This window comes from Salmo salar, chromosome ssa18, assembly GCF_905237065.1.
Source record: "Salmo salar chromosome ssa18, Ssal_v3.1, whole genome shotgun sequence".
Taxonomy (NCBI): Eukaryota; Metazoa; Chordata; class Actinopteri; order Salmoniformes; family Salmonidae; genus Salmo; species Salmo salar.
In genome coordinates this window covers 19,985,718-20,007,736 of record NC_059459.1, presented here as the reverse complement: position 1 = coordinate 20,007,736, position 22,019 = coordinate 19,985,718, and the positions used below count along the sequence as shown (strand labels likewise).

General features: G+C 40.5%; 2 protein-coding genes across 2 annotated transcripts; one reads left to right on the top strand and one right to left on the bottom strand.

Moving 5' to 3' along the window:
• Positions 1-3,135: 3,135 nt before the first annotated feature.
• On the bottom strand, positions 3,136-21,319 carry cfap43 (cilia and flagella associated protein 43). The gene is made up of 38 exons (XM_014154649.2): positions 21,214-21,319; positions 20,746-20,999; positions 20,529-20,625; positions 20,256-20,426; positions 19,949-20,099; positions 19,648-19,792; positions 19,284-19,366; positions 18,958-19,089; positions 18,755-18,871; positions 18,581-18,661; positions 18,255-18,403; positions 18,020-18,123; positions 17,766-17,918; positions 17,392-17,555; positions 17,030-17,194; positions 16,671-16,801; positions 16,279-16,450; positions 15,762-15,866; positions 14,946-15,023; positions 14,700-14,825; positions 14,483-14,587; positions 14,274-14,390; positions 13,933-14,127; positions 13,172-13,378; positions 12,966-13,055; positions 12,420-12,500; positions 12,093-12,221; positions 11,854-11,973; positions 11,649-11,756; positions 11,053-11,139; positions 10,875-10,963; positions 10,549-10,759; positions 8,597-8,709; positions 8,209-8,368; positions 7,871-8,035; positions 5,794-5,874; positions 5,531-5,684; positions 3,136-5,295 (listed from the first exon to the last, which is right to left on the bottom strand). Exons 1-38 carry the CDS (start codon positions 21,294-21,296, stop codon positions 5,120-5,122), a joined length of 5,049 nt encoding a protein of 1,682 aa, XP_014010124.1. The 5' UTR covers positions 21,297-21,319; the 3' UTR covers positions 3,136-5,119.
• sfr1 (SWI5-dependent homologous recombination repair protein 1) lies at positions 3,496-5,114 on the top strand. Its single transcript, XM_014154652.2, has 3 exons — positions 3,496-3,786; positions 4,124-4,489; positions 4,608-5,114. The coding sequence occupies exons 1-3, from the start codon at positions 3,670-3,672 to the stop codon at positions 4,797-4,799; spliced, it is 675 nt and encodes a 224-aa protein (XP_014010127.2). The 5' UTR covers positions 3,496-3,669; the 3' UTR covers positions 4,800-5,114.
• Positions 21,320-22,019: the final 700 nt, after the last annotated feature.

Here is a 22,019-nt window from a genome sequence, read left to right as displayed (position 1 = left end):
TGCCTCTTATCCACTTGTCATCTTCTTATACCATAGTTTGTACATCTAAGTTGTCATTAGAAACCACAATTGTTTAAGCGAGTCAGTCATATAAGCTGTGTTTTTTTAAAAGGCAGTAAATGAGACTGAATGAACTGTTTCGCTGCCAGATAAGGCTCCACTGATAGCCAGCTGTAGCAGTGGTAAGATGTTGGGACTGCTGTTGGGTCAGCTTTATGTAGGCCATAACAGTTTGTGGGCACCGTTTGTCACCGTTATAGCGCAATTAATGTATTATTTTGTGTTGTGTTGTGTAGTGGCTTTGCTGGCATGCATTCCACTTCTTTTTTTCCCACCACTGATTGATAGTGACTTTTAATGCCCTTAAACCATGAATAGATTGATGATTCACCACTCAATTAAATCGTATGATTATGTAGGTGTTGCCAGGATACCGCAACTTTACCTCAGATACACCAGAAAACATCAGGGATGGTACACTGGTTAACTGACAGCAAAAAGACTGGGTAGATTGGTTTAACATCACAGCCCATAGCAACAAAGACATCCCACCAGAGATACTGGTAGGCCTACACACCCTATTTACATTCATTAATTATGTAAGGAACTTTGCAATTTGTTTTCTTAAATTATTGTGTTTTATCTATCAATCTCTCTTGGAAAGGGTCTAAAAGCAAATGTCCTATTTATGGATAAAATGCTAAATGTCCTTTATCTTTAGCCATTTGGTCCCCCCCCTCCCAGAATCTTCTAGATCTTTCCTCTCCCTGACATTTCCATTCTTACAGAAGCTCTGACAGAATGAATGCTACCATTTGAAATATATGCAGACCTGAAAGATGGACTTGGTCATTGAGTACTGTTTATTTTGCCCATTTCTGCAAATCCTTGACTAATAACAAGAGTATGCATATAGGTCGTTCCATGAAAACGAGTGCTTTTGCGTCCCTTTGATATTTTAATGAAAAACTATGCACCAATAATTAATTTTAAAAGCATGATATATGAATAAAGACTTGCTGAAGTTACAAAATTGTCCATTTTGACATGTCCCTCCGCACACCCTCAATCCCTTTTAGGAAGATTTTAACCCACTTCACACCAACATTTCTCCGAATTTTCACCATCATTGTAAAGCACTAGTTATTTTGTTGCTTTGACAAAGTAATTTATGAATATTATTATTTATTTCATGTGATTAGTAATTTATTTACGTCTGTTCCTCGTTTTAATCTCAACCCTGTTAAATGAACTGAACTCTTGTTTTAATTATGGTGAAAGTATTTCTTTTAAAATATTTTTTTCAAAAGAAACATTGAACAACTAATAGTCAAATCATAGTGTAAAGGCAGGTGAGCTGGTTATACTCTTTTTGGCCATTTTCTGATGTTTTGTGGTGTAAAACTGAGCAGATCAAGCATAACGCATCAACCCTGTTACCCATAAATAGACAGGCTAGAAATGTTTTAACAATTGTTATATGTTTTTTAAGCTTGCGTTCAATTTCCCCTCCCTGTTGTACGCAACAAGCTTCCATTCCCCCTGGCACAAGGATTTATGTCTGATTTAAAATGAAATCGTCAACCATGTTACAGTCAACCCTGTTACCGTCAACCCTGTTACTTTATTTGACACATAATAGGCACTTACTATGGTACATTTTTTATTTAAGCTCTTAAAATGGGAAAATGTGTTTTTTATTAAGTTGAACATGTGCTCTTTATGACAGAATGTTTAAATTATTATTTATTTTTTTACCAAGTAACCATGCTCAAAACTGCACGAATTTGTGGATGACCCATGTACTGTAGGAACATTTTTATTTATCTAGTCCCACTTTGGAATGTCTGATGGTCTCTGAATGTCTATATTCTCTCAACAGTCCACAAAAAACGAGTCATGCTCTTCTGTCAACAACTTCCAACGGTTTAATTCCTGAAGAAAAAAAGTTCTGTCTCCTTACTCATTCAGACAGAGTAATCATCAACCTTCATCTCTAGGAGAATCAACCGCAGTATAAAAAGTAAAAAATTCCCTCCCCTAAGGTGTGTAATATCAGACAGCCAGATGCTGATGTTCAAGTCAAGACAGGATATAATTTCAATCCACACCTCTCTCCCCAAGTCTATAGAGACCAGTACTAATGGTGTCTTTTCGTAAACACTAACTCCGCCATGATTTGTTGGACAAAGCCTATGGGGAAATGTATTTCATTTTTGTAGGGTTTTTGGGTAAACTCCGAAAATAAGGTCTGTGGTAAACACAGGCTTAGGAGATCTTATACGTTTTGTTATTTGAGATAATTTTCATCACTTTTTATGGATTTTGAAGCATTTATGTAATCAGAAAAAGCACATAAAGCACATAAAGTCTTCATAATTCATGAAGGTCATGTTAACTGACTGATATTATTTCATACAATAAAACATAAGATCTCCAAAGCCTGTGTTAACGTCAGACCTCTTTTCTTTCCAATGATGTGCATAAACCCTGGATGACTGTGCACTGTATTGAAGCCATTGAGCGGCCATCTTGGTACTCATCCTCCGTTGTAAAAATACTTTGGAATCTATCAAAAATGCATTTAGTATTTGACACGGTTATTTTATTATAAACACTTAATGCATACTTTTAAACTATATTACGTGAGCTATACATAAAAAATATGAAAAAATACATGAAAACATTTTCTTTAAAGTATTTTTTATATATATAGAGTACTAATGTTACTAAATACATGTAATTTTGGCTTTGAAACATTTAATTGAAATACTGTAGAATTCCTATGGAGTACAACCGGTGGCTTCAAATCCTTTCAATGGCCAACACATAGCATGAGCAATCCAGGGATTATACACATAATTGATTCTTTCACCATTTATTTTCCCCATTTGAATGGCTGAACAAAGCAGAGTTAACTCATTTCCGTTTTTAGGACTACAAACTGGCAAACTCTATTGAAAGACAATACAATAAGGCATCGCAAAACTCTCACAAATTGAAAACCATATGAGGCCATATTTGAGATTAGCGAATAAATCCTTTAATAGGGAATTAAAATATTTTTGTTGAGCTGAGTGTAATTGCAACAAAATATTGAAGGCCTGGGCAACTAAAATAATCTGGAAAAAAACAGACGTTTTCAAATTTTTTATTTCTTCAACACCACTGATTAAATAAAAGAAAGCAATATGTGTCGTAGATTTCTGTACTAAAACAAAATAGATTTTCCAGTTGAAATATTCATAAATACATTGGCCTGAAACGTATTGAATCTGCTTTAGGATTGATATACTACAACTCCCATAGTAATTTTCTGCTCAGCAGGAAATGTGGAGTCCAACTTTCAACCAATCAAAAGGTTTTCCATTAGTTACCACAGCCACAAAGTGAAATTGGCTATATCGTAAAAATTAATGGAAACAACAATTTGCTTTTTGATGTTAATATAAGGTTAGTATTATGTATACGTTAGCAGTGTGGTTAACGTTAGTTTTAAAATCCAATTTTAAGAAAATAAATAGTAGAAATAGGCGGGGTTTATGACTTTTTGACTGTAGTAATGACCAATACAAGCTTGGAGGTTTGCATGAGCTTGTTGTTAGCAAGCTAACCCTGTGAATAACTTTCGTGAGGCCAATTTGTAACCTACGCGTTGTGTTTCTATGGATGAAGCTTGTAATTAAAGAAATGGAGACCACACCGAAGACAACCAAATCAAAACCTGTGTACGGCACACCGTGCAATTTAAAATCAAGCCCGTGTGAATCCAGTAGTGTGCAAAAGGTAAGGTAAGAACGGTCTACAGTACCAGAACCAGGCATGTTGCAATGTAATTTACAGTGAAATATAGCTAGCTAAGTAGCTAACATTACCTAACTAATATATGTAGCAGCCAGTAGCTAATCTAATTTGTTTCAAACCCATCTAATTGTGCTGAATACACACACAAAGATTGCTACAGTATAGTTAAATACCATTTCTTAACGTTTTTGTCAAACCCCTCTAACATATTTAACGTACTGATGTTTTTCTAGATAGATTTTTCGTTTTAAATAATGGGCCTATGGCTTGATTCTAGCTGTTGTTCAGCGTCATTCACAAGTGTCAAACGTTCTCTCAGCCAAAACAGCAGATGAGTTCATCTCTGAAGGAAAGACTGAAAAGATCAAAACGTTCCTTCACCTCTCCTGTTTCCGTGGCCAAACGTCTTAACATCGATGATGACCAACTACCCTCAACAGCAGACAAAGAGACCGAGCATGGTGCCAAAACAGACAGACAGAAGAATATTGACATCAACAGAAATGAGAGAACGCCCAGTGAATATCCAGAGACTAGAAGGGCTGGGGTCCCTGGCCCCATGCCTGAATCAGCTCAACCCACTCCTGTAGACTTGCTACAACTACGAGACCAATTGAAGAGAGAGGTTAAAGAAAGGACCGAGAGACTACGGCGACTGAAGATGGTTAAAATGTACAGAAGCAAGGTAACCCCTCAATGAAAATGCTAAATGACATGGGTGTTCTCATAGTAAAAAGATGTGTGGTATAATTGGTTGTGAATATTCAACCACTATTTATTCCCCATCTCTCACTTCTCTCTAGAATGACCTGACACAGTTGAGAGTTTTGATTGACAAGTGGCGGCGTTGTAGTCAGGCTGCATTGTATGAGCTCCAGTCAGATCTCCCCATAGATGGCAGGAAAGCCAGCATCTCCCAGCTAATTGACCTCTTTGGTGTAGAGGACAGCATACTGCACTTTGACCGCACAGAAGAGGACTTCACCAATACATAGACCCACATGCCTTCTGTTCAAATCATCACAAATAATATTAAGTGTTGATCTCATCAGATTTATCATGCAGATTTCCTGCCTTTGTTGAATCTAGATTATTCAATCTTATGTACTGGATGTTTTTCACCCTACATTTACTATGATCCACAAGTAATGAGAGTGAAAAAATAACATTCATTTGCCACTTCATCAGTTTAATTTCATACTGTTACCTACCATAGTAATTTATATTAGTTTATATATTAGTTCTATATTTAAAGATGAAAATCAGTTTTTGATGTTTGTTAAAAAAAATTAAATAAAGTGTTTCCTGAATCTTGTCAGTTATGTTTTAGCTGAGCAAGAGCGGGGAAGGACTTCATCCTCATGCGTTCCACCTCTGCCCTGAGGGTAGCCACCTCCTCAGCCTGGGCCCTGGCTAGATCCACCAGCTTCTTCCTCTGGATGATCTCCTGGTACCTCTCCTCTGCATCACTCTCATGGTTCTCCTCCATGGCTGAGCAGAGCAGCAAATAGCATCACAGTTGATTAGATGATTCAGTGGAAGTGTTATAGGAAATGAGGCATCAAGGGGCCAGTTAGGGGTTAAAAACAACAATGCAATGGAACAATATCCACCACATGTACACAGTGATACCTATAAAGCTCCTGATAACATCACAGTTGAAGTAATGATGTACCTAAAATTGTGTAAACCTATACTGCAATGAGATGTGTAATTATTACAGTACCTATGGCTTCACAGATGTGTCTCCTCTCAGCCACAGTCACTTGCATGTTGGTCAGCTGCTCATCCAGAGCAGCATTCTTCGCTGCCTTCATTGCTGCCTGTCTGTTCAGCTGCTTGATCAACTTCTTACAGGTCAGCACATTCTTTTGGTGAGTCTGAAATACACAAGCATTATAGCTGATATTTTAAGCACTTGAATAAATGTGACAATTCAGTGAAATTAATGTAATTGATATGAAATTATATTAACTCTGTTCACATTACCTTTTCCTGTAATGTTATGGTTTTCTCCAGAGTTGAAACCTGCTTTGATATGCGGTTGTCATGATCCGTCTCACTGAGATACTTGGGGCAAAAAAGCTTTGTTTAAATATTGATCTCTTAGTTTGTGTGGAAAAACATGCATATTTCATTGGCAGTGACATAGATTTGATTCTACATCCCCCGAAAGATGCAGAGCTCTCACTGTCAAATGTCAGAACAAAAAAACAGGTTGATCATTTGGTTCAGGGTATTTTTGATATGTCAATGGTTTTTGGCCATGTGGAAGAGGCAATGCAGGTATTTTACATTGTTACACTGCAGACACTTTTTCAGCGAAACCTATATTACAGCCAATGAGATGTCTTGTGGCCTATAGAGGGTTCATACTTGTACCTGCAACTTTGGTGTTGCTAGCATTTTGCCCAAACCAGCTGAGCTAACCAAACCACAGGTTTCTATTACATGTACACTACTGTTCAAAAGTTGGGGGTCACTTAGAAATAGTTTTTGAAAGAAAAGCACTCTGTCCATTTTGAAATAACATCACATTGATCAGAAATACAGTGTAGACATTAATGTTGTAAATGACTATTGTAGCTGGAAACGGCAGATTTTTATTTATTTTTGTACGTATATGTAGATATTCCATGGAGGCCCATTATCAGCAACCATCACTCCTGTGTTCCAATGGTATGTTGTGTTAGCTAATCCAAGTTTAGTGTTTTTAAAAGTCTAATTGATCATTAGAAAACCCTTTTGCAATTGTTAGCACAGCTGAAAACTGTTGTACCGATTTTAAAGAAGCAATAAAATTGGCCTTCTTTAGACTAGTTGAGTATCATCAGCATTTGTGGGTTCGATTACAGGCTCAAAATGGCCAGAAACAAAGACCTGAAACTCATCAGCCTATTCTTGTTCTGCGAAATGAAGGCTATTCCATGTGAGAAATTGCGAAGAAACTGAAGATCTCGTACAACGCTGTGTACTACTCCCTTCACCGAACAGTGCAAACTGGCTCTAACCAGAATAGAAAGAGTGGGAGGCCCTTGTCCTCTTGTGCAGTTGCGCAAGAGGACAAGTACATTAGTGTCTAGTTTGACAAACAGACGCCTCACAAGTCCTCAACTGGCAGCTTCATTAACTAGTGCCCGCAAAACACCAGTCTCAACGTCAACAGTGAAGAGGCGACTCCAGGATGCTGGCCTTCTAGGCAGACATCCTCTGTCCAGTGTCTGTTCTTTTGACCGTTTTAATCTTTATTTTATTGGCCAGTCTGAGCTATGGCTTTTGATTTGCAGCTCTGCCTAGAATGCCAGCATCCTGGAGTCGCCTCTTCACTATTGACGTTGACACTGGTGTTTTGCGGGTACTAATTAATGAAGCTGCCAGTTGAGGTGTCTTTGTCAAACTAGACACTAATGTACTTGTCCTCTTGCGCAGTTATGCACCGGGGCCTCCCACTCTTTCTATTCTGGTTAGAGCCAGTTTGCGCTGTTCTTTTGAAGGGAGTAGTACAGTGTTGTATGAGATCTTCAGTTTCTTGGCAATTTCTCTCATGGAATAGCCTTCATTCCTCAGAACAAGAATAGACTGATGCGTTTCAGAAGAAAGTTCTTTGTTTCTGGACATTTTGAGCCTGTAATCGAAACCACAAATGCTGATGCTCAACTAGTCTAAGGCCAATTTTATTGCTTCCTTAATCAGAACAGTTTTCAGCTGTTCCAACATAATTGCAAAAGTGTTTTCTGATGATCAATTAGCCTTTTTTTAAATGTATAAACTTGGATTAGCTAACACAACGTGCTATTGGAACACAGGAGTGATGGTTGCTGATAATGTAGATATTCCGTAAAAAAATCTGCCGTTTCCAGCTACAATAGTCATTTACAACACTAACAATGTCTACACTGTATTTCTGATCAAGTTGATATTTTCATGGACAAAATGTGTTTCTTAAAAATAAAAAAAAATAAAGGATATTTCTCTGACCCCAAACTTTTGAACGGTAGTGTACTGTATGCCTTTGCAATTAACTATTGTTCCAGGGAGACCTGTCCCATGGTACGCTTTAGTGTACCTCCTGCAGCTCCTGAGAGACGCGAAGCATCTGGATGTCCCTGGCTTTGTTGTTCAGGTCCTCCTTCTGCATCCTCATCCTCTTGTGCTCCCACTCCTGCTGGATGATGCCCTTACGGAAGTCCTTGCACTCCACCATGCTGGCTATCTTCTGCTCTCCCAGAGCCTGACAGAGGAGTACAGGTCAATACATAGCCTATGACCTATGCACCTCATTGGTGGAGTTCCTCATGACCCATTTTTGCCCTGTTTTTCCCCATTTACAAATGTTTAACTTATGTAACAATGTTAGCATGACTCTGCTGAGGTAAATGAATAAAGAATGTCTATGGGTCTCACCCTGATGGTCCCATTGAGGTCCTCCACCACACTCTTATGGAGCAGCAGAGAGTCAGAGTAGTCTGCAATGAAGTCTCCGTTCTCCACCTCCACCTGGCCCTGCTTGATCAGGATCTGAACCATAATGTCCAGGCGGAAACGCATCTTCTCCTCTCGTAGCCTGGAGACATCAAGAGTTTAAAGACCATGAGCTATCAATGAGTCACTCCTGACTTAGCCTTGCGTGCCAATCTTATTCGTGCTCAGACACACAGCTGTTAAAAAAGACTACACCTGTATAAAGTGTTCAAAAGAATCATGGGGTGGAAACATTTGTGTTTAGTAAAAAATGTACTGCGCTTTTAAGAATATAATTGATGTACTCTCACGGTATGACAGACACTCTTACCCATTGATGTCATCCATGAGACTTTTCATTTCCAGTCTTGCACTCTCATCCTCATCGGTCCTCTTCTGCAGAAAGGCCTGCATTTCAGCCAGAGTCAAAGCCTTAACTTTCACCTGAATAGGACAAGACACAAAAGATGATGTTGAAATAACAAAGGGAAATGAACTAGAACTGCAATGTTCCACAAAATGGGATAATTAACTCGATCCAATCTCTCATTCTCGAGTTCCACATTCTGTATGTATCCTGCGTTACATAACACTTTAATAAGGCAGACTTACCCAGTAAGTTTATACACTGCTCAAAAAAATAAAGGGAACACTAAAATAACACATCCTAGATCTGAATGAATGAAATAATCTTATTAAATACTTTTTTCTTTACATAGTTGAATGTGCTGACAACAAAATCACACAAAAATAATCAATGGAAATCCAATTTATCAACCCATGGAGGTCTGGATTTGGAGTCACACTCAAAATTAAAGTGGAAAACCACACTACAGGCTGATCCAACTTTGATGTAATGTCCTTAAAACAAGTCAAAATGAGGCTCAGTAGTGTGTGTGGCCTCCACGTGCCTGTATGACCTCCCTACAATGCCTGGGCATGCTCCTGATGAGGTGGCGGATGGTCTTCTGAGGGATCTCCTCCTAGACCTGGACTAAAGCATCCGCCAACTCCTGGACAGTCTGTGGTGCAACGTGGCGTTGGTGGATGGAGCGAGACATGATGTCCCAGATGTGCTCAATTGGATTCAGGTCTGGGGAACGGGCGGGCCAGTCCATAGCATCAATGCCTTTCTCTTGCATGATCTGCTGACACACTCCAGCCACATGAGGTCTAGCATTGTCTTGCATTAGGAGGAACCCAGGGCCAACCGCACCAGCATATGGTCTCACAGGGGGTCTGAGGATCTCATCTCGGTACCTAATGGCAGTCAGGCTACCTCTGGCGAGCACATGGAGGGCTGTGCGGCCCCCCAAAGAAATGCCACCCCACACCATGACTGACCCACCGCGAAACCGGTCATGCTGGAGGATGTTGCAGGCAGCAGAACGTTCTCCACGGCGTCTCCAGACTCTGTCACGTATGTCACATGTGCTCAGTGTGAACCTGCTTTCATCTGTGAAGTGCACAGGGCGCCACTGGCGAATTTGCCAATCTTGGTGTTCTCTGGCAAATGCCAAACATGTGGATGTCGGGCCCTCATACCACCCTCATGGAGTCTGTTTCTGACCGTTTGAGCAGACACATGCACATTTGTGGCCTGCTGGAGGTCATTTTGCAGGGCTCTGGCAGTGCTCCTTGCACAAAGGCGGGGGTAGCGGTCCTGCTGCTGGGTTGTTGCCCTCCTACGGCCTCCTCCACGTCTCCTGATGTACTGGCCTGTCTCCTGGTAGCGCCTCCATGCTCTGGACACTATGCTGACAGACACAGCAAACCTTCTTGCCACAGCTCGCATTGATGTGCCATCCTGGATGAGCTGCACTACCTGAGCCACTTGTGTGGGTTGTAGACTCCGTCTCATGCTACCACTAGAGTGAAAGCACCGCCAGCATTCAAAAGTGACCAAAACATCAGCCAGGAAGCATAGGAACTGAGAAGTGGTCTGTGGTCACCACCTGCAGAACCACTCCTTTATTGGGGGTGTCTTGCTAATTGCCTATAATTTCCACCTGTTGTCTATTCCATTTGCACAACAGCATGTGACATTTATTGTCGATCAGTGTTGCTTCCTAAGTGGACAGTTTGATTTCACAGAGGTGTGATTGACTTGGAGTTACATTGTGTTGTTTAAGGGTTCCCTTTATTTATTTGAGCAGTATATATTCTATGAAATATACTGTAGGTTTCAAGGTGCTGGAGAACATCAATGACAAGGAAATGCATGTACTGCCACTAACATTTCCTCAGACTTCCTCACTTGTCCCCTGGCTGGTTTTCCATTACCTGCTGCTCACTCTCAACTTTGGCTCTGCGGGCCAGGCAGAACCTCTCCCACACAGACACGTCTAGGCTTTCAGGCATGTTCTCTGGAGCGTCCAGCTCCTCCATGGCCTTCATCATCTGACAGAGACCCTCTGCTGCCACTGGACCCGGCAGGGGCTGCTCTTTAAAGGGGCTGGTACTGTTGTCTGCCTGGGTCCTCATCCTCTGGACCCTGGGCAAGAGAGTACTGGGATGTTGCACCCTCTTCTAAAAATCTAAATGGCAACAACTGTATGTACAGTATGTATTGAAGATACTATGACCCCTTTCTCTTTTTTATGCAGTACCTGGGTCTGCGCTTGTATAGCTTGTACAGCTGATCAACAACATGGCCTGGGACATCAAAGAACTCCTTCCTGAATCCCCTGTCGAGAAGCTAGGGATACACAATATGTCAGATAGTACCAAAGAACAACAAGTGTAGAAAAGTATCTGACATGATAGACGTGCTACTGCCAGTCGTACTTTGTCCTCGGCCACAACATTGTCGTAGGTCTCCCGGAACATTTCTACATCCTCTTTGTGCTTCTTAAGCGCTTCTCCAATCTCATTCTGTCAGGAGAATAAGGCATGTTAAGAGATGGGAACGCAAAGTACAGGAAGTAACAAGAACAGTGTTGAAGGCAAACCAATTAAGATGCCACACATGTTGGCGCTTGTAAAACACAGTCTCAGACAGAGCAACAGGATAATATCTGACTGGAATGTGTAATAATATGGTTGTATATAATAGAGATAGGATAGCTAACATAAAATTATCCCAACCACAGGAGGCTGCTGAGGGGAGGACGGCTCATAATATTGTCTGGAATGGAATGGCATCCAACACATGGAAACTCACTCCGCTCCAGGTATTACCACAAACACCAACCTCCTGTGAACTCAACCATTGTAAATCCCTTCCCCATGAGAAAGATACTCAGCAAATAGAGCATGAATCAGAGGAGGCTGGTAGGAGGAGGGATAGGAGGACGTGCTCATTGTAAAGGCTGGATTACAATGAGCCCGTCCTATAGCTCCTCCCACCAGCCTCCACTGGCATTACTATAACGACGTCTCACCTTGTAGACCCTGTTTTTTTCTAGCTTGAGGCTGAGTTCTCGCTCTCTATTGAGAACCTCCTCCTCTATCAGAATGGAATGAACTAGATTTGTAATCTTCAGCTCTTCCTACAAAAGAGCAAGAAAACAACAATGGCACATGGAATGTACTGTATATTTCTTTAATTAAATCTTGATCTGTGTGTGTGTGTGTGTGCTGTCTTACCTGGTATATAACCATCTCAGATTTCACCTTCCTCTCAAAGAGCTTGGTCAAGGTTTCATCAAACCCCTGAGTGGCGTCCATGATGGACGTCTGTAGTTTCTTCATTTCAGCTTCCAGAGTCTGCAACAAGACAATGGCAACTGAACTTGTGTAGTATATCAAGTCTGGGTCCTAATATGATGGTGTATTTCTTTTGAATACAACATTGAAAAGTAGATGTTTTCACACAAGAATCACACCTTTCTGTACTTCTCCTGTTCCTCGCTCAGTTCTTTGGCTTTCTTCTCATACTCTTTATAGATCTTTTTCTCTTCCTCTGTCCACTGAATGTCCGGTTTAGATACAATGAACTCAGGCTGAGGCACCTCCTGCATGTAGAAAAGTACAGGGTCAGAAAATACATTCAAACACGTTCTCTACAATCTTTCATTAAAATACTTTTCTTCAGGACAATCATATTTAATAAATGTTTACCATGTTAACGGTAGATGTATTAAATGTTCATTAATATTGGATATTAAATTCATATCCATATTTCAGATTTTTCAATTTGACCACCACCATACCACTCTCAAGATATCCTCTTTTTTTAGCTCGAGTACTCCACCCATCATTTCATCCAGAGCTCGCTCTCTGATATTGTCACTCTAAGGAAAAGGAGAAGCAGAATGTCTGTTTCAATGGGGACCCAAGCCAATAACATCAATTCACACTGTATTTTTACTAAGAAAACACCTCAGTTTTACATTTACATTACATTTTAGTCATTTAGCAGATGCTCTTATCCAGAGCGACTTACAGTAGTGAATGCATACATTTCAAACATTTAATTTCATGCATTTAAAAAAAATATATATATATATTTTTTTCATTTTTGTACTGGCCCCCTGTGGGAATAGAACCCACAACCCTGGCGTTGCACACATCATGCTGACGTTGCAAAAACCATGCTCTACCCACTGGGCCACAGGGAACACTGTTTCCCAATTTATCGGTTAGTGATTAAGATCTTGCTTGGGTTAGTAATGGTTTATCGGCTGTTAGAATGACCCCTAAGAGTAAACATTTAATAAGTGGGAGATGGGAAAGGTAGGAAGCTAGTGATACAGTACCTTGGCCGTCTGCCGTCTTTGTTCCTCCTCTTTCTTCTTCTCCTCTTCTTTTTTTCTCTGCTCTGGGGTGAGGTACTTTTCAAAATGAATCTGGAGACGGAGTCATAAGTCATAAATTATCATTTGATGTGCAGTAACTTGTGTTTTGGTGGAAATCTAAACCATTAAAGTAGGTCAATAACAAAAAAAACTGTTTCAAGTCTAACCTCAGAGTCCTCCACATACAGTGCCCTCTCTGGCTGCTCGTTGTCAGACAGGCTGGGCTCCCACAGCTTCCTCTTGACGTCCAGCTCTGACATGATCTCCATGATGCGACGATTCTTATCTTTCACTCGGTTGATCTCCTGCACCTTCTGCTTGTGCACCCCCTTAAAGTCTGTGTTAAAGGCTGTCTTCACTTTGTAGATGATGTCCTAGTGTGTGAGTGAAGGTGAGAAGTCAAATGGAGAAGGAGGCTGTTATAGGCAATTAGGTGAAATACTTCGCTAAACTCAATTTGGTTATTAAATGCTAAACACTAATACTTTAATCATTAAAGGGCAATTCCACCACTTTTCAACCTCATATTCATTATTTCAAGCACAACACCAGTGTCTACATATGTGAAAACGGTGTGTTTCTATGTGTTGCTGTAAAAAAATATACAATTATTTTCAAACACTTTGAGATTCACGGTGACATGAGGAGCAAGAAAATACCCTGTCTTTGGCAAAAAAACTTGTTACAGGTTTTGCAAATAATAGTATTTTACTTGTAATCCTACCCTGGATTTTTTAAGAACCTTTCTTCTTATCATTTAAACCACAGATCATAGAAATGTGCCGTTTTCACATATGTAGACACTGTTGTTATCGTGCTGGAGATAATGAATATGAGGTTGAAAAGTGGTGGAAATGCCCTTTAAATGCTGAATATGTACACATTGGTTATTAAAATCCTAGTACATATTGCCAAACAGTTTGTTTACCTGTAGCAAAGTGATCTGGTTGATCTTCTGCTCTCTGATGTGCAGGTTGAACTGATTGTAGAGGTAGGGGTTTGAGCCTCCATACTGGGCACTGAGGCTACCTGTGAGGGAAGCACTCTCCATCTCACGGCCTTCCTCCTCCTCCTCTTCTTCCGCTGTGGTCTTGCTCTTCTTCTCTAGAATCTCCTGCTGGAGCTAGAGTGTTTTGGAAGAGGATGAGTGGCATGTAAAAAAAAAAAAAAACATCGCTTGGCACTATTGCCAATGAAGGTGTATAAAATTGGCAGAATCTCTAGCAATTGTACTGTAACTAAAGGGACATACAGCACATTCTAACTCACATTGCTGTCAGCCCGTTCAATCTTCCTCATACTCTCCACTCTATGAAGTTCATCCAGCTCCTGCTGTGTCCGCTCCTTCATGGGGTAGTTCTTCACCTCGTGTTCAGTGTGGAAGGCCTAAGGTAAAGCCAACAAAACACAGTCTCAAAACATATCTGTTGCTGCACATTTGAAAACCAACTTCATTTTGGTTGTGACTCTCAAGTTACCTTGATAGCTTGCCCTTTGACCTTCATGGAATCCCAGCATTCTCTCTTAAGGACGTCACGCAGGTAGCACTTGGCTAGGTTCTCCAACTCAATCTCATTTCGGACCTGTAAGGGAGTCAATAAGAATACTATCACACTGTGTGTGTGTGTGTGTGTGTGTGTGTGTGTGTGTGTGTGTGTGTGTGTGTGTGTGTGTGTGTGTGTGTGTGTGTGTTACCCTGGTGACCTCCTGCTCCCCCTCGGCTTGCAGTCTCTTTTGCTCATCTACATCCAGGTTGAACTCCTGCTGCTCCAGCTTCTCCATGTCAGGCAGTGTCTCGTTCTCACGCATCATTGCCTGGATCTGGGGCCGACGACATGGTCACATTAGCCATTAGCATTTTGATGATATTGTGTCTAATTTTACACTCAAGCATTATTCATAAAGCAAAGTAAATAAAAAGAGGATTAGAGCTCTGCTTACTGTGTCACGCAATTGTTTGATATTTTTCCTCAGGCTTTTCTTTGTCTGTGAAAACTGCTGGATCTCCTCATTGATAACCTGTGGACAGTATAGTGGTAGTAGCAAGATGTGTGTATTGTCTGATGACAATTTGTTGTTCTGTTTAGTATCCCCATACTCAAAGCATATCAGTGGATACATTTATCTGGACTACCTGAAAAACAGTACAATGTTTTGCCAGCATATCTGTCAACACTGACTTTCACCAGAACTGTTATCATATATTTCACAATACATCAGCTATAACATTACACCCTACTAAATCCTTCTATACTCAACATGATGGGACTTGAATGGAATCAAACACATCACCACACAAATAATAAAGCAGGTAATGGCACAGTGGCTGAACATTACCCAACTATGGCTGTTTCATGTTATCTAACTGTTATCTAACTGTGATCTACAATGTGCAAACCCACAACACAATGAATGCCACACCTTTGATATCAGTTCAGTGTTATCTACAATCTCCGAAATGTTTATCTGCCTTGCTCCCAATCTGCGCCTGATCTTTTCACACTAAAACGGATTAAGTTAATTAAGATGTCACTATCACCCAGGAAGAATGTGCCAACAGCAACACAGCTGTTTTGTGAATCAGGTATTGAAGTATTTGTCAAGGGCAACATCAATGTTTCTCCTATCAGTACTGGGGTGAAACTGAGTACCAAATCTATATTTAACTATGCAAGTCAGTTAAGAACAAATTATTCTTGACAATGACGGCCTACAATGACGGTCTTGTGCTGAAGTGACATCAGCAGTGTTACTGACCGCTTCCAGCTTGTTGTCCAGCCAGGTGGAGTCTGTGGCTGAGGGCAGGTTGGTGGAGCTCTCATCCTTTTCCGTCACATCAACTATCTGTCGCTTATCATTGGCCTAGACAGGAGGTGAGGACAAACAAATGAACTACATTTCATGTGTGAATATGAAACATCACATTTCTGACTCCAGAAGATTTGATGGATCTGAAATGATCTTCATTACACTGATGCAAAGGACAAGCCCTGTGTGAATAGCGTCAACTAGGATGTATTTAGCTGGTGCAGTGAGGCGTAAGTTAAGATGGAGGATGTAAAATCTATATGAATCACAGGAGGCTGCTGTGGGGAGAATGACTCATAATAATGGCCGGAACGGAGCAAATGGAATGGCATTAAACACCTGGAAACCATGTGTTTGATGTATTGGATACCATTCCACTGATTCCACTCCAGTCATTACCACCAGACCGTTCTCCCCAATTAAAGTGCCAGCAACTTCCTGTGATATGAATGGTAACCTTGGCTACCTCTGCTCTGTGTAGATCTGCTGACCCAGGAAGGGACAGGGCCTCTGGGTCCCAGTCAGCCATCCTACTGAGAATAGGGTTCTCTGATGTTATCACACTCTCCTGGTATTTGGCTATTGACTGGCTGTACTGTGTAGCTGCATTCGCTTTTCCAACACCTGCCATTTTCAGCCTTCATGGAAAACAGAAAAATACATAGACAGAATAAAATGTCTTACAAATAAAAGTAGTCCAATGCATTATAATGAGAGAAAGGTTCTCCTTGTTATAGTAGAAATTGTGAAATGTTTTAGAATGATCTAATAATCTTTGAAATTTCACATCTACATGAACTACAGTGCTCTCTGGTGTTCAACGCTGCATTGCCTAAAGACTTGTCCCCGTTGATTTACCTTAGTCTTGTACAGACCATAGAGCCGTCTTTCAGGCCTGTAGTGATCATTGTCTGACCGTCTGAGGTAAAGGACACTGTCCTCACCCCTCCCAGCCAACACGAGTGGCACTGCATCTGAACATACCGGTCCTGTACATGACAATGACAACATACTCAGGTTAATAGCATTACGAGTGGTTATAACACAAAGATAACGTGTTTTCATCAATCTTTTGTTCTCACAGATTTCCTCTTTTGAGATTCACTCTCTTAAGAACAATACAACATTTATAATACAATACTGTTAAAATGAGCTCTATAAAGCTGCATGTTATGTTCAATGTAACATGTAAAACCTGAAGTGAAACAAGGTCGTACCAGACTGGAGATTTCCCGGATGCGCAGCAGTCCATCTTGGCCCACTGAGGCCAGCCAAGACTGGTGGGGGGACAGCAGGACGGAGGCGGGGCCCATAGGGTGACCTTCCACCTCCTTCTCTGGGGTCAACTGGACCACTTCCTGGTCAGAGGACCTTTCTGTGCTCTAGGAGACAGACATGGCACAGTGGGCACGTGTATTGTGTTGTGTTTATGCAAATGTTATTGGTATTGTGTCAAATTTGGTCATACGTCATCACCAAATAAAAACTAAACAGCAAACCACCCATCATCAACAAATGTTCAGATGTTAGATTAAGATTGTTGGGCTTTTAAATGTAAGTCAGACTGGTAATGCCTTACCTCAGGTAGCTGGAATCTCTGGAGAGCTTTCTTCTTTTGGCAGTAGCCAAAGATCTTATTGGCTCCCAGGGCAGAGGAGCTGAGTGCGTGAGGGACCTCATATGTGCACCGCTGTAGAACATTATTGGAAAGACATCCTCTCAGGTCTGCACACACTCCTGCCCCTGCAAAGCAACAGCAGTACACAAATTCCATTCTATCTCAGTTCCAGCGTGTCAATACAGGAATCAAACAGAGACAGGTGTGAAATAAAATGGAACAGACCCAAAGTCAGGCAGGATAATTAACAACAGTTTCTTACTGTGGACACACACACACACACACACACACACACACACACACACACACACACACACACACAGCCCAGTCAGTACCTGTGAGCTCCTGCACAGGCAGAGTGAGCAGTGTAAGCAGACTTCCCTCCCCTCGGCCTATGTCCTTCTCTCCAGCACACAGAGCCAGCAGTTTGACCTGCTTAATGTCCCGGCTGTACTGGGTAGACAGGGACACGATGGCTCCTTTAGCACCTGGAGAGAACAACACTGTTTTAATCAAACATAATGAGTTGAAATGAGTTAAAGAAATACCAGGGAAAACATATATGGACTTTTGTGGAGCATTAATGTACCTGTGTATCCGATTACCTCAAATACTCTGGAAGCCCTTGCATTCAACACATATATATTTGCATCCGAGGCACCAGTGATAAGGAAGTTTCCTCCTTGATCAAAACTGTAAACCAAAAACAATATGAAATCCAACATTACTATTGAACACTGATACCTTTGAAAGGCTCTTTAACATTTGACAATAAGGACAACCAAAACGCAAATAACAACAGTAAACTCATTGGAGATACTTGCAGTAGGTGGTCCACAGGAGTGTAGTAGAGGTGAACCCTGTGCACCAGACGAGGCTGCTGCTCCCTGGTCAGCTCAATGAACAGGACATGCCCCGACACCGTTCCCACGGCAACGTATTGAGCAATCGGACAGCAGGCCAAACTGGTCACCTAGACACAATAGTAGTTGATTTAATTTTTTTAAATTATTGTTCTATTGTCCATGAAGTTTACATGAGACTTTTCACTTAAATACAGTAATAAGCTCAATTCACAATTGACTATGCCTACTTACTGTATTATTTAGCATAGCTGCCCTAATACTATTGTAATTGAATGACTATTAACCTTTACTTGAAGAGATATAGAGCCGATGCAGAAGCCAGCATCTAGAGACCACAGCTGCAACTCTCCTGAGTCCCTCACTGACTGTAACGACGAGAGAAACGCCAACATCATTATGAATGAGGATCCATTACAAAACATTTACATCAGTTAAACATGACATCAATGATCTCTTACCACGCATAAGTTATTATCAGTGTACAGTGAAGCTGCTGCCACAAAGTCTCCACTGAGAACGTCCAGGACTTTCACCACCTTCTCACACTGGGATCGTTTATACCTGTAGATGCGCCCCTGGCAAAAAGCAAAAGCATACTATAACAAGAGCCTAAAAATTATTAAAATATGTATCCATAATACAGTACAATGTATGCACTCACTGTACTGGAAGCTAAGAGCAGTGTTTCATAGTCTGGCGAATATATTATGGTTGTGGCTGGTTCCTCCAATGTCCAAGTTTGTGTAACCTCCACTTGGTTCCCCTTAATTTTTAAGCAGCGTAGCACATTCTCCTGTAGAATAGAAAATGCCTATTTTAAACGATATAAATCTGGAATATGTTGTTGTTGGCTCTAAATAGGTGGTTTAACAGATCAAATGGGAATGCATCTGAGTAAGTTGAACTCTAAGAGCCAGACTTCATACTACTGAATTTGCTGGATATCATGTATCCATCCTCCAATCAATGTGAAAAGCGGTTTGTTACCTTTCCTGACACAAAGAGTCCATCCTTGTGTAGGGCTAAGCTCTGGAAGCTACCCTGCTGGAACCCAGGAATGTCATCTGCAGCTGAACAATAGTAAGCACACATATTTTATCATATTGATATGAACATGCAATATAACACTACACATATAATTGCGATCATTGACGTGATATGTCAGTGCACAATTATTCTAACCAAGTAGATTATTTTTGGCAATGTTTCTAAAATTGGTGACTGTCAGTACATTTTTGTTCCCCATGAACCTCAATATGAGTGTCTGACTGATAGTCATCTGGAGTGAGAGCCAGTGCAGAGCAGGTCCCCTGGGCCAGAGTAAAGAGTGCTATGAGACAGCACGGTGTACCTGAGGGGTTGAAGAGGACTGAGACAGCCAGAGAGTCTGGGTCAACCTGCAGCAGGTGGCCTTCCTGACAGCCCACATAGAGCTCTGATGAGTCTGTCCAGCAGATGGTGCTAGGTCTTAGCCTGGTTTTGATGCGCGCTTTGGGCTTTCAAAACAGGGATAGTGAACATGTTTTGAGATTGAGAGGAGTAAAACTGCACATTTTTTTATATATATTTTTTTACATAGGCTACTCACTACAGAGTGAGACAAAACCTGTGCAATTAGTTCCTGCGGTTGAGAGGTGTTAAGAAGACACTACCACAAAGGTTTCTGCCTTGTCTTCTGCAAGCCCTGCGATGGCTGAGGTGGGCATCTGAGGTCCGAAGTAGGTGAGTATTCCAGTGGGGACATGAGAGGGGTTAATCTCCTTCTCAACCAGACAGCCATCAGTCGCAGGGAGATCTATCACACTGACAATTGACAATGTAATTAATAATTAATTAATAACACATGAAATGTACCCATACAATTTCAATTGAAGACATGGATAACATTTATTGTAGGTATCAATTGTGATTAATGAAATAACCAGCAACATGTATGTAGTTACAATTAACCTCAATTACCCTGGTTTCATTATATGAAAGCTGTCACTCTTCTCAATGTTCCAAACTGTAAGGGATGATGACGCACTCAAAGAGCAAATCTGGAGCCAGTTCATTGGGTTAAACACCAAAGTGGTGATGTCTTTTCCAGCTTGTGGTTGGTTACAAATTGGATCCCCAGTTTCCCAGTTCCTACAAAAAAGTATTGGTATTACCACAAATAGTGAGTGTAGAAAACAGAGGTCATTTAAATGAATGTGTAACGAGGATATTAAGTGGACTGGTTTCAGTTACCATACTGTTATGGTGTGGTCTGGTATTGATGAGCAGCAGGCCAAATAAGGACCAGCATCACTTAGTGCCAGAGATGTGTAGTCTACATGGGCTGTTCCTGTAAATGAGAAAACACTTTTGTAATATTGCTAACTGGAGGAAGTATTTGAATAGCTAATGCAATGTATATAACTCTTTAATCATGTTAATAATGTCAATGTTTCAGATAAAGACTTACCCTTCAGTTCATTCTTCAGAATAAGTTCAGGGTAGTTGTACACAAATATGGAGGGATTTAGTTTATGGTTGGAGAATGCAAGTGTCCTGCAATGTCCATTTGCTGTGAAGGCACCAATACCTCGACCAGGACACTGCAGCACACTTCTAATTTTCGTCTCTATATTCAGGAAAACGATGTAATTCCCACAAATGTAGCAGGCTGTTTTCTTGTCAACAAATTCAACATTTTGGCTTGTCAAACCCTGAGCCCACCTAAGAAACAAAACACACAGACGAAGAACCCTTTTTTCTAAGAGTGCACTATAGTAGCTAACGTTAGCTAGTAACGTTAGTTACTGTAACGTTAACGTGAATATAGATACATAATTTATATGGTTTGTAACCATCTCGTTAACACACATCATTTTAGATTAACTAAGATACACCACGCATAACCAAACGAACAAACCAATGCATTTTAACTTACCTGACTTCTAAATTTCCCAATACATCCATTTCTGGAAATATACTGAATAAACTGAGCTGTGCAAGACTACTAACAGCTAGCATGCGACACAGGAGCAAATGTTTGGTTTTGTTGCCTTGACAACTACAATTTCCCTTCCACACTTCCCTTACATGCGTTTTAATCGTTTGTTGATTTCTAAATCCGTCACACCCAGGAAAGTACAATACATACAAATCTTTGACCACTTGTTCTTTGAATGTAAATTTGTTTCAGAATTTTGGGAAAACCTTGCAGAATACTTATTTACCATTATGAACACTACCCATGTTTTTGACATGAATGATATAATATGTTGCTATTTTTATTCTTGTTGCCAAATACTTTATACACAAACAAAAAATCCAAAATGTTATACCAAAATTACACATATTTTTGATTGAATTTAACTCTTATTAAAACATTAACCCCAGTGAATAACAACAAGAATAACATTTTCCTGAATCATTATAATTATATTACAATTGCACTAGAATTGTTAATTTTTGTATTGTTTCATTGATATTTTTTGTGTTTTAGTATTTTCTGGTTAATACTTGCGTTCTGTTTTGTATGTTGTAGCAATGTAAGTTGTTGATCTGTATTATGAATTTTAAAAAATGAAAAAAGAAAAGAAAATTACCAAAATACCGCGCTATGGGCTGTTCTTAGTCACGACTCAACACATGGATACAGCTCTTATATTGGCCATATACCACAAACCCCTGAGGTGCCTTATTACTATTTGAAACTGGTTACCAACGTAATTAGAGCAGTAAAAAGAAAAG

Bases quoted from the DNA above. Each gene is read 5' to 3' on its own strand.
- cfap43 (XM_014154649.2), bottom strand. From the start codon at position 21,296: ATGCTAGCTGTTAGTAGTCTTGCACAGCTCAGTTTATTCAGTATATTT. The intron at 21,000-21,213 runs GTAAGTTAAAAT...TTTGTTTCTTAG, and splicing joins TTGGGAAATTTAGAAGTCAG to GTGGGCTCAGGGTTTGACAA. The intron at 5,685-5,793 runs GTAATGTGAACA...TGTGTATTTCAG, and splicing joins CCATAACATTACAGGAAAAG to ACTCACCAAAAGAATGTGCT.
- sfr1 (XM_014154652.2), top strand. From the start codon at position 3,670: ATGAAGCTTGTAATTAAAGAAATGGAGACCACACCGAAGACAACCAAA. The intron at 3,787-4,123 runs GTAAGGTAAGAA...ACGTTCTCTCAG, and splicing joins AATCCAGTAGTGTGCAAAAG to CCAAAACAGCAGATGAGTTC. The intron at 4,490-4,607 runs GTAACCCCTCAA...ACTTCTCTCTAG, and splicing joins TTAAAATGTACAGAAGCAAG to AATGACCTGACACAGTTGAG.